Source organism: Psammomys obesus, unplaced genomic scaffold (assembly GCF_907164565.1).
Source record: "Psammomys obesus unplaced genomic scaffold, mPsaObe1.curated_primary_1811, whole genome shotgun sequence".
Lineage (NCBI taxonomy): Eukaryota > Metazoa > Chordata > Mammalia > Rodentia > Muridae > Psammomys > Psammomys obesus.
In genome coordinates this window covers 33,574,303-33,591,461 of record NW_026585797.1, presented here as the reverse complement: position 1 = coordinate 33,591,461, position 17,159 = coordinate 33,574,303, and the positions used below count along the sequence as shown (strand labels likewise).

General features: G+C 37.4%; 1 protein-coding gene and 1 pseudogene across 3 annotated transcripts in view; one reads left to right on the top strand and one right to left on the bottom strand.

The window, feature by feature from the left end:
• Positions 1 to 17,159, top strand: part of Rfx6 (regulatory factor X6) — a 56,332-nt gene that overhangs the window by 31,970 nt on the left and 7,203 nt on the right. For 2 of the 3 annotated variants that reach the window (XM_055599216.1, XM_055599215.1), the window contains exons 7-15: positions 85 to 192; positions 3,702 to 3,779; positions 3,866 to 3,979; positions 6,947 to 6,996; positions 8,896 to 9,055; positions 11,822 to 11,966; positions 13,069 to 13,178; positions 14,816 to 14,933; positions 16,283 to 16,405. In XM_055599216.1, the coding sequence (XP_055455191.1) occupies positions 85 to 192; positions 3,702 to 3,779; positions 3,866 to 3,979; positions 6,947 to 6,996; positions 8,896 to 9,055; positions 11,822 to 11,966; positions 13,069 to 13,178; positions 14,816 to 14,933; positions 16,283 to 16,405 (1,006 nt within the window). The remainder of the gene's footprint in view (positions 1 to 84; positions 193 to 3,701; positions 3,780 to 3,865; positions 3,980 to 6,946; positions 6,997 to 8,895; positions 9,056 to 11,821; positions 11,967 to 13,068; positions 13,179 to 14,815; positions 14,934 to 16,282; positions 16,406 to 17,159) is intronic. The other variant, XM_055599218.1, reaches the window with a different exon arrangement.
• Positions 2,658 to 2,989, bottom strand: LOC129670651 (60S ribosomal protein L35a-like; annotated as a pseudogene).

The following is a 17,159-nucleotide window of genomic DNA, read 5'->3' as shown; positions in this document are numbered from 1 at the left end:
CTGAAACGTTCATTTAAGTTTCATTACTGAATTTGGGATCCATAACCGTGATATTTCTTTTTTTTTTGCCTCTCTTAATCACAGGGTGGTTTTACTCGTAAATACTCACTTAGTTCAAAAACAGGAACACTTCTTCCAGAATTCCCCAGCGCTCAACATCTTGTGTACCAAGGATGCATTTCTAAGGACAAGGTATCAATTAAAGACACTTCTCTATTGATTTTCTGATACATTGGCTCCATATCTCCTTCTGTTTAGAAGCTTATGGCACTTGCAGGAAGCAGTCAGGAATCTACATTATCACAGACAATTGAATGATTTATAGGAGAGACAAATGTTTACTGACATTGATTAAACACTTTCCAATTAATTATTTACCATCTCTGTGATAGTGTATAATCAGAGGTGATAAAGTAAATCCCAAAGGGCTAAAGATGATTTTTAATTTAAAATTCAAAATTGAATTTTGAAAAAATACTAGAATGTATATTACATCCTTATTCTCTATGGTAAGCTTTATGTTTTTAGTTAGCTCCATTTTATTTTGATAATCAGTCACCAAGCATTTCTTTAGGATGTAATCTGTTCCTAGCACCAAGAGGGACACTAAGAAAATGTAAGGGTTACACAAGATGACAAAAGTGAGAAGCATTTTCATTGGGTTCACTCTATAAGTATTCCTCAATATGAATTTCCAATGTTTCTTTAGTAAAGTCTCACGCTAAATCTTTTATCTCTGCACTTCTACAGTCATTTGTTCAAGAATCCATGGCCATTTATTAGTGGGTACCATTATTGAACCAGAGCTTAATGATCTTTATATTTTTCTTTCGAGTGAGACTCATTATAGTCACAATGGATGAAAGTGCTTTTGAGACTATTCATATTTTGAGATACGAAAACATGGAGATGTTAGTAATATTTAACTGAATTATTTTAGTAATGGGGGTTTTATAGAAAGAGGAAGTAAAAATAGATAATTTATTTTTAAGCTATTGGTACATAAGCAGAGATACAGAGTAACTTTAGGACACATTTGGGTGGCAGATGGAACTTCAGGCTAAGAATACACCAAGCAGTGAAGATAATTCTCAGATGTTGAATGCATCCATTCCCTTCTTTTCTCTCTTACAATCACAATTCTCAAGGTTAAAATACTTTTCTTTAGATATTATGACTTCATACTAGAGAAATTGCCAATAAATTTTAACACTTGGCAGCTTGTGGGGGTAGAGCTGCGATCAGTGGGGACTTCATTTCTTAGAGTGATAGTGGTATTGGCCCACCTCTGTGGAGAAGGTTGCTTTCATGCAAACATGCCAGGGTTATGTTTACTGTGTAAACATTCCTGGTGAGAGCCAGAGAGGAAAGTAAGTGACAAAGGAAAACAGAAAAGTGAGGAATATGTGCCAATAGTTTATTTCAGTTTCTCTGCTGGCCTCCACAGAACTCGAACTTTTCACATTGAAATTCTGACAGATCATTTCTCACTAAGGTACCAAAGCTCATTTATGAGACCCCTGGCTTCTAAGTTCATTCCCAGTGAACTCTTTATGAGCCTCTCTTTTTCCTGAAGGGCAACTTAGTCCTTTTACCTTTCTACAGTTGCCAAGATCCACACCTGACCAGTCAGCTCCTGGTAGGAGGTTGAGGCTGAAGTCAAGGGCTTGAAGCACCCTTTTCTCTAAGGCACAGAGAGAATGCTCAGTGAAAAAGCTGACCCCAGGAAACAAAGTTGCCAATAGCTAGGCGGCTGCTCTTTCATTGTGCTGTCGTAATTGTAAGTGGTGGTCAACTCCACTACATATTCACTGTCCATAATTGAGCTGAGCCTTGCCTTTGTCTGGAACTCTCTAAAATGATATCTAGTCTTGGAAAATCAAATCAAATAATGTTTCTGAAGAATACAAGCATACTATAATTAACATTTAATGTCATAAGGCATGTAAATATTAAATGCACACACAAAATACTAATAAGGACAGCTAAAATTTCTGATGAACTGTGTACACAGCACACTTGAAAATATATATAAAGCAACGTGTGAGCTAGAATTTACACCTGTGTTAGTAGATTTTGGACCTCAAATTGTTAATTTTATTAATTTCTGTAAATAGAATAATTTATTGCATTATAACATTTTAATACATGTTTATTACGTCCTTCGATCATATTTGTTCCCAAGTTACTTACACTTTTCTCCATTTCCTCATCCCAGTAATTGCCCTCATATTCCCTAACTGTATCAAAGCATTGAGTCTTGACAATCTTCTCTTCCATCCTTCTTGCTGTCCTTATTATCACTTTAAAAGTTTGCCTTGGTGATCTATCTAAAAATAATAGCTTTGCCTAAAGTGTAGAGCAAGTTTCACTTGTTTTGATGGCAACATCTTGTTGGAGATATCCTGTAGACAGCATAACTTCTTGGAAAGAGACTGTTAGTTTTCTTGCCATCATTATCCAGTGGCAAACTAGACCATAAAACAGACGCTGTCTTCAGAATGAGGGGTGAAATGAAAAATGTTAGGACAGGCAATGACGACACCACCATACATACTGCTGTGATTCCAAGAGCTAACATATATCATTTTTATTTATTTATTTACTTTTTTTTTCAAGAGCACAAATGTAGTTTTATTTATTTACTTTTCATTAGTTTAAATCCGGGAAGGATACAGCATCACACGGATTCTGTGTTCAATGGCCTTCATAGAAAGGTTGCTTTGGAATTTGGCGTGAACCATGCCACTGTTTCCATGGGCCCGAGTTACTTTTCCCCACATCACTCTGGTTTTGTTTGGTTTGCCTCCAGATGTCACTGTATTGTTTTTTTGCTTTATACACATAGCACATTCTTACCTACCCAGAATTCAGTTTCATCTCGGGCATAAACACCTTCAATTTTAAGAAGAGCTGTGTGCTCTCTTTGGTTCTGGAGACCTTGCTTGTAGCCAGCAAAAGTAGCCTTGCACCACAGCCTTCCAGACATATCTGCTGCTTAGAAGCCCTGTTCCCAGAAGGCCTCCACAAGCATCAAGATGGCCAAAAGAGCCATCATTAAAAAAAAAAAAAAAAAAATATATATATATATATATATATATATATATATATATATATATATAAAATCACTTTTCATGTGTTAATTCATTTACCACTTGTATTAAGGTGACTCTAAGAGCCCAAACCTGAACTACACCACCCTTCTTCCAGCATCCAAAGAGTTGATGTAGTCTATGCCAGATATGTGGAAGGGCAGCTTTAATTCTAGCACTTGGGAGGGAGAAACAAGCAGATCTCTGTGAGTCTGAGGCCGGTATGCTCTATATAGTGAATTTCAGGTTGGCCAGGGCTACATAGCAAGACCTTGTTTCAAAAACAACAAAAAAGTTGATGCATTTTGACATCTTACATTCATTTTTCCAATAAAATGTTTTTTTCTTATGCATAAAATTAAGATGTTGTTTTGGCCAATAATTTTCTTGATACTACCTTTTAAAATGTTCTTATTATAATCGTGGTGAATTATAAAGTGTCATATTGTGTCAGATCACCAATTTTGCTGTCTTCTTCCTTCATGGGAAAGCAAGGCCCCCTGCACTGGCAAAAAAAACTTGGTTTAAAACATGAGCTTAAAAGTGTGGAATGAACAAATAAAGAATATTAGAAGATCCTCTCGTTAAGCTTTTTCTTCCTTAACATAGGTTGACACTCTCATAATGATGTACAAAACTCACTGCCAGTGCATCCTTGACAACGCAATCAATGGGAACTTTGAGGAGGTGAGCTGATAGAATGCTTCTCTATTACATTATACATTCACATCCCGTTCTCAATAAGGTGAATGTTCTCTTTGCTCTACAACTAGATCCAGCATTTCTTACTACACTTTTGGCAAGGAATGCCTGATCATCTCCTTCCCCTGCTTGAAAATCCTGTGATCATTGACATTTTCTGTGTTTGTGACTCAATTCTTTATAAGGTAAGCTCTGTGTGTCTTAAGCATGAAGAATTTATTTCTTTAAATATCACCTTGAACACTTTTAACATATTTACAATTATTTAAAAAAAACAAACTTCTTTTACAGTGAGCAAAACCAGATCAACATCTGTTTACAGCTACGAATATCCCAAAAGAAGACATGGTGGTTAATATATGAAAAGATTTATTAAATTTTGTTACCTCTAAAAGGTGTTCGCAGATTAACATAATACAACATTTACTCTTAGGGAATAGCAGAGTTAGATACCTTGAAAATCTCTGGTTTAAATGTGCTAATATGCTAATATACAATTTTGTCCTTAACCTAATAAGAGTTTATTGACTTCAAAATGGTCACAAGAATTGATCCTAGAAAAAGTGACCAGGTTGATCTAGCCAAACATTTAGTGGTAGGGGAGAGTATCTTTCACAGTTGAGCAATAAGAAGGGCCAAACAGAAAGGTAAAATAAAATTGCAATTTTGTCACTCTAAAATGAGTTCCCCTGCATTTACCTGCCAAGTTGTCATGAGGAAAACCAAAAACTCTCCTTTGAGAACATAATATGAGTTGGCAAGAAAGTTCAAACGTGTTGAACGGGTTAGTACTTTCTCTGTTCTCACTTTTGTGGGAAACCAGTGGAGACCCCAGCTACATCACTCAGAGATAACCTTGCAAACAACTGGCAGCTTGGCTTGAGGATGAGAAATGCAGGGCCACATTTTCATTCTCTGTTCAATAGTCACAGAACCAGAGAATGCGGAGCTGAGTATGGAACAGTCTTGTCTTTTCTTCAAGTTCACATTGAAGGAACAGGGGAAGCAAAGACTGTCTCAGTTTTGTTTTTGTTTTAATTGAATAAAAGCCAGTATTTACAAAGAAAGGTCCAGTTTGCACTATGTGATTGAATTGATTATCACTTGAAAAAGCAATTGGTAGGAGAAGAGAGGTAGTTCTGAATGAACACAGGGAAGACCTGGGCTCAGGTATAGCTGTCACCATCAGAGCAACACTGTTGGGGTTACAACACAGTTCTTCTGAGAAAAAGCTTTTACCCCTTCCCTTGCCTGATACACAAACATGATTTCTTTTTTTTTTTAATTTTAGTCCAATGCAAAAATGTGCTGATTTTAAGTATCAATAGATACATTTGTTTTTATTCCTCAAAATAGAGCCAAGGAGGGATAGAGGGTACAAAAAATAGAAGTGTAAACTAAACGTCTTTGAGGTTTTCATCCACTTACAGAGAGCATCCAGTGTATAGTCCATTAAAACTGTGTGGTTAGCAAGGCCAATCCTTGTTAAGAATGCCAATACTGAGCTGCCATGGAATGGTTAGACTTTTTAAAAATTAGTTTCCCAGATTTTCTTCAAGAGAAAAAAAATCATTCAAGTTGAATTGAATTTTAGGATTCACCTCAATCAAGTTATGGAGGATAATTGGAAGTGAGATTCCAATAGAATTCTAATGGTGGATATGTACATAAGTCAAGGTGTCATCTTTGTATCTATCCTAATTCCTACCACACAAATATAAACAAATGATGATCAAATGAATGAATGCAAGTTATTTTGTGACTAATTTTTCTGTTCAATAACATATAAAAATTCCAAAATAAAAAAAGAATGCCAATACTTACTACGGCCAGGTACATGTAATTTATGCTAAGGATGTTGATTAACTGTCTCATACATTCACATACATATCTACTCACACATATCTACTCACACATATCTTCTCATTTTGGAGAAAAAAAATCTTACATTCAGAATGGAATCATGGTGCTCTCTAGGAAAGTAGCAAGTAAAAATAATCAAGAAATATTTTATCTTATATTAGAAATAATAATTTCTGGTGCTGGAAATGCAACTTGTCAAGCTGAGGGATGCCCAAAAATATTAAAGTGTCTTCTCTGTTGGGAAAGTGTCTGGCCTGGATTTGGGCTTCCTGACGGAGAATGGGGTTCTGTTTCTCTTGGGAGTGACTACAGCACTTTAGGGTGAGGCCCACGAGATGGGCAGGATGCGGAAAGGATTTCCATGGATTGTTACAGTTTAGCTCTTTTAGAATGGGATCTCTGGTGGCAGTGGAAACTTGGGCATTCCAAAGCTCATGGCAATACCAAAGTGTTACAGATCTTGGTTAAGCTGCTGTGCTAAGTATGGCAGAGGTGTGGGTAAAAGCCAGTACTTGGTCAGCTTGCAGCCAAGGCACAGGGCTGGCAAGGCCTAGACTGGCAAGGTCTCAGCCCGCTGGGCCAGAGGGCAGGCCAGGTGAGCTACATCCTGGTGGGGGATAAATGACAAATCTCAGGCAGTCATGGTGGAAGGCTGATGGTATTACATAGTGTGCAACCAGACAGCAGCACATTTATTAGAAATCAGGGAGTTATAAACCTTAGGCAGTGTGAGGAATTTTGAGAGTAAATGTGTTTGATTCACTGGGGTCAAGGGTTAGTGGTACTTGATTTACACGTAGTAGAACAGTGCCTCATTTTCCTTGCAGTGGCATGGTCCTATCATAAGGAGAACATAGTACCTAATTATCCTATGGGTGAGGGGGAAATCTCATAGTACAGTTGAAGATCATTGCTGAATACTAAGATCCTTAACAGGGTGGGGTATTTCTAGGAATAGATGACCAAACCCGTTTCCTTATCAGGTAAGGGTCTGGCCTGTAATCTTCCCTGAGGGTTATGTGATGCTCCTTCCAAGATCTGAGGTCACCCAGATGGAGAGCGGGGTCTTTTAAAACCTCACTGAGAAAAGGGAGTCCACCATAATAGATTAAGCAGAAACAAATGGCTATCCAGAGATGTCAGACTTCAACATAATCTAGCAAAGACCCACAGCAGAGGCTCTGGCTCAGTTCCCAGCTCTGCCTAAATCTGGGTGGTGAGACAAAAGCTCGTTCTTTCAGAACTCCAAACACAATCATTTATGTTAACCCTGTTTTTCTTTGGTTAAGGTTCTAACAGATGTCCTCATTCCTGCCACAATGCAAGAAATGCCTGAAAGGTAGGTTCAGCTAATAAAACATGAGAGTCCCTTTTGAGAATGACAATTTCACCTCATACACTGTAATAATGGTTAGTGAAAAACATTGGTTTAGAAATTTTTAAAACAAGAATACTTCTTTATAGCTTTCTATCAGCTGGAAGGGGTGTGCCTTGATCTTTGTATTTGAGCATCAGTGAATCAAAAGAGTAAAATAAAAACCTCAAGTCCCTTCAGTGTGGGGTCTGCCAAAGTGAAAAGCATTGGTATCCAAGCACGATCAAACTCCAGTATGCTTCAGCGGGGACTAGTTTGGGATAGTCAATGGATAATAGAAAATCAAGCACAATAAAGTCTATAAGGAAAGTCTGGAAAATTCTTAATTATTATACTTTTACAATTTAATTTAATCTTCAAAATCAGAAAGTGGTATAATGAAACTATGGCCTTTCAGCAAAGAACTATAATCTTAAATACTTTATTTAAAACATATGGCAAGAATTTTCAAACGGCCATTTCTAGGGTGAAATCATAGAACTTTGGAGTAAAATTCATAATTTTTTTCTTGAAAATAGTCTAATGAAATAATATGTTATTTTTAAACAAAGGCAGCAAACCAATTTGTGCCTTCACTTAGTGTTTTATGCATATCGAATGATAAAATATTTATTTTTTGACATCTTTTCATGGGGTTATTTATTTTCTTTATATAATAGTTGGCCTTGATCTGATTAATAGTTGCTTTTAATTATCCCTGGTGTATTTTAATCATCTAATCTGTACTCACAACTAGTTACTTATTATGATTTGGTGTCACAGCCAAATAGCTATACTAATTTCTTGGCAAGCAGATGGTCATGTGGCTACTTAAAACAGCAGTTAAAGTTGATATATATTAAATCATGGTTCTTCAAAAATACCTGTGACTATGCAGAGTTGGAAAACTGAAACCACAATATTAATAAACCACAGTATTACAGCAGTTCCTCCAAGAACATTCATCCCCACAGCTGCATGCTCAACTATGCACTAGCCTCTTAAGAGACAGCAAACATTCCCAGCATCCAAAGACTACTATGCTTTATTTAATCAACCCCTTCTCATTGAGCGGTAAATAAAAGTGGAAATATTATTTAAGAGTTGATATTTAATCTAAAAATTATCAAACGAAGAAGCTGGAAGTGGAGAGAAATTTACTTAATGTCCAGAGGCAGCTAAATCCCCGAGTCTAACCTTAAACTTTTCTTAGACTTTGTCCTCTGTCTTATCACTACTCATCCACATACAAACAGTGTATCCCCACACACATACATGCCAACTATGCTTAGACTGCTGCTGAGAAACACATATGAAGACTGAGAGTTTTAAACATTTATAGTTTCTTATATATACTCTTCCACAGTTTGCAGTTTTCTAACCTGACTTTCTAAGTAGTATATTTGGTCACCTTTCACATAAAATTATATTTGGATGATTAGAATGAAGTAAAAAACCTGGTATTAAGTATATGAAATATAATGACAATGTGGTATCATCTAAGGAATCCAAATATGGAACACAAAGCTGACACATTTTCCAAAAAAATGTATTTCACAGAAAATAATTGAGTTATGAATAATAATAAGGTACTTCTTGATGCCATCTTTGTGCTAGACTCAAACCGGGGCATTTGATATGAGTTAGTTGATATAATTCTCAAAATAATCCAATGACCAGATACTATTTTTAGTCCCATTTAATAGATGAAAAGACAAACTTGAACATTTTGATTAAGATCATATATGGCAACCCCAGGCTGAGTTTGTTTTTGCTTCAAGTTCATGCTTTTGGAAGCGCAGACCAAAGGGACCCTCCACTGGATTATGCATAGTCAGTACATTTTTGAACAAAGCAGGACCTAAAACAGAGTTTTCTTTGCAGCTTGCTAGCAGACATAAGAAATTTTGCCAAAAATTGGGAACAGTGGGTTGTTTCATCCTTGGAAAACTTACCAGAAGCCCTGACTGAGAAGAAAATCCCCATTTTGCGAAGATTTGTATCTTCCCTGAAGCGACAAACGTCTTTCTTGCATCTTGCTCAGGTATGACGGTAAGCTGAGGATATCAGTCACCTGCATCAGAAGGACCCTCCCGATAAGGATCTTTGACAATTTGAAGGAAACTAAGCACACAACATCAAGATGTAATGTGTAAGCTAGTGCAAATGCTAGATGGGAGAGGATGCACAGATAGAGAATTACATCGGTATGTCTGTAGTTTAGAGCACTGTACAGCACAAACATTAATATCCTGATTTTTGGAAATGGACAGTGCCTTTCAATATGATGTATAGTATGTTAAAAAGCTGGATGGAGAGCATTCTGAAATTCCCTGCACTAGTTTAGCAAAGTTTCAGTGATTCAAATTTATTTTAAAATTAGGAAAAAAAATAGTGTCATCGCAGTCTCAAAAATAAAATGCCTCTGGCATAATCTGATTGGCCTGCTCTTTGATCACCTCCCCCTGAGGGGGGGAGCAGCCTTACCAGGCCACAGAAGAGGACAATGCAGCCACTTTTGATGAGAACTGATAGACTAAGATCAGAAAGGAGAGGAGAACCTCCCCTATCAGTGGACTTGGGGAGTGGCATGCATGCAGAAAGGGGAGGGAGGGTGGGATCAGGAGGGGAGGGGGGGAGGGTTATGGGGGGATACAAGATGAATAAAGTGTAATTAATAAAAAATTAAAAAAAGTTAAAAAAATAAAAATAAAATGCCGGCTGGTACAAGTTAAGGTAGTGAGGCTGCGTGATTCCTTTTTTAGATTCATCCCTTAAATTGAGGGTATGTGCATGTTTGCATCTGTGAGGGGGTATGTGCACATGAGCACAGGTGCCTGTGGAAGCCAGTGGCATTGGATACTCTTGGAGCTGGAGTCACAGGTGGCTGTGAACTTACTGATGTAGGTACTGGGAACCAGGCTCCGACACTCTGGAAGAGCAGTATGTGCTCTTGCCCTCAGAGACATCTCTCCAGCCTGGCTGTGTGACACTTAATGTTTCAAACCTCCACTGTACTTTAAACTGCTACTGATAGTCACTGTCAAATAGGGAGTGGCAAACTAATTCCTACACAGGAATAACATGTATAGTTGTCACTGTCACTGGAATTGTTGGCCTTTGTAGTGCAGCAAGGTGTGAAGTGTCCTGAGTAAAAAAAACAAACAAACAAACTAAAACACTGAACAAAACCAAAAAACCCTATCAATAGGCCCAGATAAAAAATGTAATATTTAAAACATTATTTTCCCCCTCTCATTTTTATTTTTGTTGTGTGTTTTGGTTTGGTTCTTTGTTTGTTTGTTTGTTTGTTTCAGAGAGGGTTTCTCAGCATAGCCCTGGCTGTCCTGGACCTCACTCTGTAGACCAAGCTGGCCTCAAACTCATAGAGATCCATCTGCCTCTGCCTCCCAAGTGCTGGAATTAAAGGCATGTGCTACCATCACCCAGCATTAAAATGTTTTTTATTCATTTTTAATTGATATATTATTTATTACAATTTGTATTCTGGCTATAGCCCTCTCCCTCATCAACTCCCAGTTCCACCCTCCCTTCATCTTCTCCTCCCATGCCTCTCCCACAGTTCACTGATAGGGGAGGTCCTCCTCCCCTTCCCTCTGACCCTAGCCTATCAGGTCTCATCAGGACTGTCTTCCTCTTTAGCTTAGTAAGGCTGCACCCCGCCTCAGAGTTGGTGATCAAAAATCCAGCCACTGACTTCATGTCAGAGACAGCTCCTGCTCCTTTACTAGAGAACCCACATGGAGACTAAACTGCCATGGGCTACATCTGTGCAAGGTGTCAAAGACCTCAACTTAAAACCAGACACACTAAATCTGTTAGAAGAAAAAGTGGGGAAGAGCCTTGAACTCATTGGCACAGGAGACAACTTCCTGAACAAAACACCAACAGCCCAGACTCTAAGATCAACAATCAATAAATGGGACCTCATGAAATGGAAAAGCTTCTGTAAAGCAAAGGACACTGTAAACAGAACAAAACAACAGCCTACAGACTAGAAAAGAATCATCACCAACCCTGTATCTAACAGAGGGTTAATATCCAGAATGTATAAAGAACTCAAGAGGTTAAAATGTTTTTTTTTAAATTTAATTTAATATTCCTTGCTTTGTGATGATGGATTAAAAGTATTATTTTCACTATCAACTCTCCAATCTCTCAAATGAAATTTCAAATCTCTCTCGTGGATGATCATGAGTTTCAGTTATTGGTTTTAATTTTAAAACGAGGAAGAAGTTTGAGCAGAGGAGAAAATTCAGTCAACAAAGTATTGGTCCTACTGACTTTAGGGCCTGCACCAATACAAAAGCCAAGCATGGCAGCAGCTCCCACCTGAAAAGCTGGTGCAGAGGAGACTGAGATACATTGATCCCTGGGTTTCCGGCCAGCCAGTCTAGTGGAATCAGTGAGTTCCAGGTTCAGTGAGAGACTGTCTCAAAAAATAGTGTGGAGACAGACAGAGGAAAACAACCAGTATAGACCTCTGGCCTCCACATAGACACAGGCATACAAATAAATACGATTATGTATATATGCACAGACACTCAAGAGAAAAGCTATTTATGACCATCTTCCTTCAAGAAACTACTTTTTTAATTTTTATTTTTTTTATTAATTACACTTTATTCATTTTGTACCCCCCATAAGCCCCTCCCTCCTCCTCTCCCGGTCCCACCCTCCCCCTCCCCAAGTCCACTGATAGGGGAGAAACTACTTTTATCAAAGCTAAACATTTTCTCTAGGTAGACTATAACTGATACAGTTAAGTGTCCTTTTCGCCTATGCGCAGATTGCTAGACCAGCCCTCTTTGACCAGCATGTGGTGAATTCAATGGTGTCTGATATTGAAAAGGTTGACTTAAACAGTATTGGATCTCAGGCTCTTCTTACCTTATCCAGCAATACAGATACGGAATCCGACATCTACAGCGAACGTGAGTCTGTTCAGCTAACAATAGAATCTCTTAAGTTTGACACTACTGAACTCTTGGTAGAAAACTTACCTGGGGGGAGGGAAGGGAGACTGTTCCATGTACTGTGTCCTGTGCCCCTGTCATCGTACAGCCTATGCAACACATCAAGATTGTGTCCCAACACAACTATATTAAAAATAGATTTGATCCAGGCTTAAGACTATTTGACAGTGTTAACCAAACCCATGTGTATGACTAGGCAGCTGTTCTCAATACCAATGGGTATAGCAGCAGACTGTTTTTCCCGCCAATTTTCTGTCAAACAGAACTGCAGCTGCCTATAGGATATGGCACAAGCAACGCCCTGTTCTTGGAGCCTAGCATCAGAGCTTCATTTCTGTTTGTGGAAACGCTATGTTACATCTTGTAGTTCAGAAAACCCTAAGCTCTTCAACAAGATGATAATCCTAGGCTGTCCCCTTAAATTTTGTGAAAGATGTTGTCTGTGAAAATGGCTTAGTTCTTCAGTGCAGAACTTAAGTTGTAGAAGATAGTGTCTTTCTGAAAGCAGAAAATCAGTAAGCCCTGTTTGGGACATTCATTAAACTTCAACTCATTTAATGAGGTACTTTCATTATATGAAAGTCCTGAATTAAAAGGAATATTCATTATATTAATTATTTCTAATAAGGAAATACATAAATGTACACATATAAAGTATAAAGCTGTTTTTAGTATATCCCAAGACAGCTACACTGATGACTACACTTAGCATTTTTGTAACTATTATCAGGATAGAAAATTAATTTATTTCACACATTTATCACCCCCATTCCCCTTTATGCCATAAGACTGCTAATGATTTATATCTTAAAGTTTATCTTGAGTTCAAAGTAGTTGTAATATATTTTAATTATTTTTATTACTAACTGATAATTGTTCATAGTGACAAGTTTTATTATGAGATTTTCATATATGTATATAATGTATTTTGATCATATATATCCTTAATAACTGCTCTTTATTCCACTCTCATTAATCCCGTCCTCTTTACAACTGTTTGTTCTCTTTCTGTTCCTCCTTTCTACTCTTTCTCCTCTTCCTCTTCTTTTTGACCCCATAGATGACTCTATCACTGTGTTCCAAGAACTGAAGGATCTACTTAAGAAGAATGCTACAGTGGAGGCATTTATTGAGTGGTTGGATACTGTGGTAGAACAGAGAGTTATTAAGGTATTTTTTAATAGATAATTTAGAAAATATTTTTAACATGGATCTAATTTTTTTGGCTGTTGTGGAAAAAGGTCCAGATGGCGGATGTTTAAATCATGTTTTGTGTATTTGTGAAAACTAAGAAATGGGGTCAGCCTAGATAGCCATCAACAGACAAATGGCTAGTGAAAATGTAGTACATACACAAAGTGGATTTTTTTTTCATTTGTAAAGAAAAACAAAACTTGTTGGAAAATGGGTGGATTTATAAAGCATTGTATGATGTAAGGTGACCTAAGCTCAAAACGACGAAACCATGTCTTTTTCCTCAAACCTGAGCCTGAAAATGCATATGTGTTACAACATAACTAGGGGTAAAGACAAGAAAGGAAGACAAGAAAGGGTGAAAATGGGTGATGAGAAATGATGGGGCAGGGAACAGGACATGTGGGGCATGAAAGAGGTCAGAGATTGGGTGGATTATGGAGAGCTTAAGGATAGCAGTAGAGGGGCAAGGAGGCGAGGGGAAGGAACATGTACGAAAATATACTTTGTGTAACTATGCCACAATGATATTTAATAGGTTGTGTGCTAATTTATAAATTGTAAAATGCTATGTGAAGTTTTTGAAGTCATTTCTAATTGAATGACCCAAATAAGGAATAGGACTGCTTTGAAATCACTGGACACAAAATTCTTTCTTTCTTTCTTTCTTTCTTTCTTTCTTTCTTTCTTTCTTTCTTTCTTTCTTTCTTTCTATCTTTCTTTCTTTTCTGGTTTAATATGTATGAGTGTAGATTTTTTTAATTAATTTATTTTTTATCAATTAGAGTTTATTCACTTTGTGTTCCAGCTGTAGCACCCTCCCTCATCCCCTTCCAAACCCTGTTTCTTTCTTAATCAAAGGCTACAGTATACTGTTTTCCCCTCTATAGTGTGTAACATTACATCTGATCATCAGCCTTAGCTAAAGGTAAACTTAGATACTAGAAAGATTTGAGTCTTTCTTTAAAAGCATGTTTTCTTAAGAGTGACTGGAACTGTGATCCTATGAATTCGAACTTTTGATTTTGAAGGGTAGCAGTTTTACATTTTCTATTTGGTTCCTTCAGCTCTTTCAGTTAACCTTCAAGTCATCCATCATGAAGAGAGGTATTGAAAACAAATATGTCCCTCACTAGCTGGCTCGAGCCACTCCATATCAAGGAAACTGGTTATAGTCTGGGGACTTTTTGTTCTGGAAGGAAAACAGACTCTTGTTCAGAACCAGAGAAGTCAGTTAATCATTTACAGAAAAGTACAACCCTCACTTTATGCATTTCCTTCTGTCCTTCTTAAAGCTTTATTCTAAAAAAGAAGATAAAAATATCCTGCAAATTATTTCATTTTGTAGTCTAATTCTAATAGGAAGCCAAACTATAAAGAATAGAGATGTGGTGCCTTTAAAATGACAAAACAACTCAGAACAAAACAAAAACAGCCACAGGCTAAAGTTAAATTATTTTATTTGGACAAATCATTTTGTTTAATGAAATAAGTATTAAACCACACCATCTATTTGCTTGTCAGGCAGTTTATCTTCTTATTTACCTGAACAGGGCACATGTGCAGTGTGAGAAAGAAAATGTCACAGCTTCCTTTTGTTCTTTTATTTTTAGACGAGCAAACAGAATGGGAGATCTCTGAAGAAGAGGGCTCAAGATTTTCTGCTAAAGTGGAGTTTTTTTGGTGCCCGTGTAATGCATAATCTGACCTTGAACAATGCATCGAGTTTTGGTATCCACTGTGCTTTATAATAATTGATTTCTGAATGATTTCACTCATTCTCCAGTTTGTCTGTTTTCAACATCTCACTGCTTATTTCTCCTTCTCAAAACACATCTGATTATCAATCATGTTGAGAATGGTAGTTATGGTTTACAGTTTGGGAATCAGAGCTCCTATAGTGGTGAGGCATTACCTAAGCCAGTCTGAGCAATGTTATTTGCATAAAGTATGGGTGTTTGGTAAGATGATGCAAACAAAAACAGTTTACCTTACAGAAACCATTTGTAGAAGTGATTACATAGATTTTCTGTATAAAACAAATAAAAACAATAACTGAGACATTCTCCAGAATCCCTACTCAATGTACAGCATGAGTGTGTTTTGCATCTTTCCTGAGTACCTATATGGCTGCACTTGAGGAACCAAGTAACCAAGAAGGCACAGGCTCCTAAGTTTCTGAACTTTCTTGCCTGATCTCTAAACTCATGCTGTAAATTGGGTTGTTAGCTTTTTCAAAAACTGGGTATCTACTTTTCCCTAAACTTTCTGAACTTTTTAATTTTGAACTACAATACTAAATTTATAGACATCAAATTGCCTTTTCTATACAACTTTTCTAAACAACTTTTTCTATAGCAAAACAGGTTAGAGTCCCCCACAGTTTCTTTTAAGATTCAATGGAATTAAAGTTAGATAATGTGTTTCAAGGTCAAAAACAATGGCCTATCATTTAAAATAGTTTTTCGTATATTTCAAGTTCCTTAACATGCACAGCACTGAAGCCTGACTTTAGCATGAAGAAAATACTTTTGTTAGGAAATTTGTTGAACAGTTTGAAGAAGTTTAAAGTATCCAGCCCACTGTCCTCATGAAAACTACTCATTTGCTTTTGTTTTTAAAGCAAATATGGTTCAAGCTCGAAAGACACCTTACTTGATAAAATTTTCAGACAATGTTGGCCACCGTCTAATTATTTAGTACAAAGTCAACACAAATCAAGCAGAAGAGAGCTTGTTCTCCTCAAGTGACTGCTTATCGTGCTCTGGTGTGTGCCCTCTCAAAGCACTAAGCCTGTCTCACTTTCATCCACATTTTCCTTTGATGTAATTAGCAGCCAAAAGGGCTGGCAGGACAGTGCACACAGTGAGCTAGGCAGGAGGTACACAGAAAGATTAGAGACCGGAGTTAAGCATGTTGGTCTTAGCAGGTCATCTAGAGTCCAACATGTGTTTGTTTATATCAGTTGTTCCTTGTAAAGTATAGTGAGATGGTCACAAAGATAACTTTTCTCTCCTTTCCTTTTCTTTCTCCTTCCCCCCCTTTTCCCTCTCTACATGCCCTCCCCTTCTGTACACTAGGTTCTTTCCATTTGATCCGGATGCTCCTGGATGAATACATCCTCCTGGCCATGGAGACTCAATTTAATAACGACAAGGAGCAGGAACTACAGAATTTATTGGACAAGCATATGAAGAACTCGGGTAACTTAAACAGCTACTTATACTTTTTATATTTTTTTTTGTTTAAATCTAAGGTTAAGAATCTGTGGGTGCACAAGTGGGTTCAGAGTAGTCTCAGTCTTCCTTCAAACTCAGGACCACGAGCATCATATCTGAACACTTAGGGAGCACCCTCTCCCCTCCTCCCACACACGTCAGTGAAGGTTCCTCAACCAAAACTGAAAGTTTACACGACTTATGTTCTTAGTTTCTGAGGCTTTCAATGATGTTAGAGACCAGTCTGCCAACCCTCCCCCCCAAAAAAAAAGTCATTGTAATTCAAGACAACATATGTATCAATACTAGGTAGAGATGCAACAAGAATTTAGAGAAAGAAAGGTTAGTCCATTTCTGGTGAAGATTGTTTAACACAGTGTAGATTGTTTAATGCCCTTCATAATGTACCTACCTACAAATATTTAACTAACAAACCAAAACCTACCAAAACCTTCCAGTAGTTTTGTTAACTACCAAAACCTTCCAGCCTGTTTCCTGTGGAAAATATTATTCAGAAGTTTCTAGATTCATTACTGAACCAGGCGCCATTTCTGGTGTCTTTATCTGGGAGGAGGGGGCTGGCCAATGAAGAGAATTGCATAATCTCATCTGTGTTGCTTTAAAATAATCATTCAAGGTCCACTGAGAGGGGCATGGGAAGAGATGAGGGAGGGAGGGTAGGATTGGGAGGGAATGAGAGAGGGGTTTACAGCTGGGATACAAAGTGAATAAAATGTAA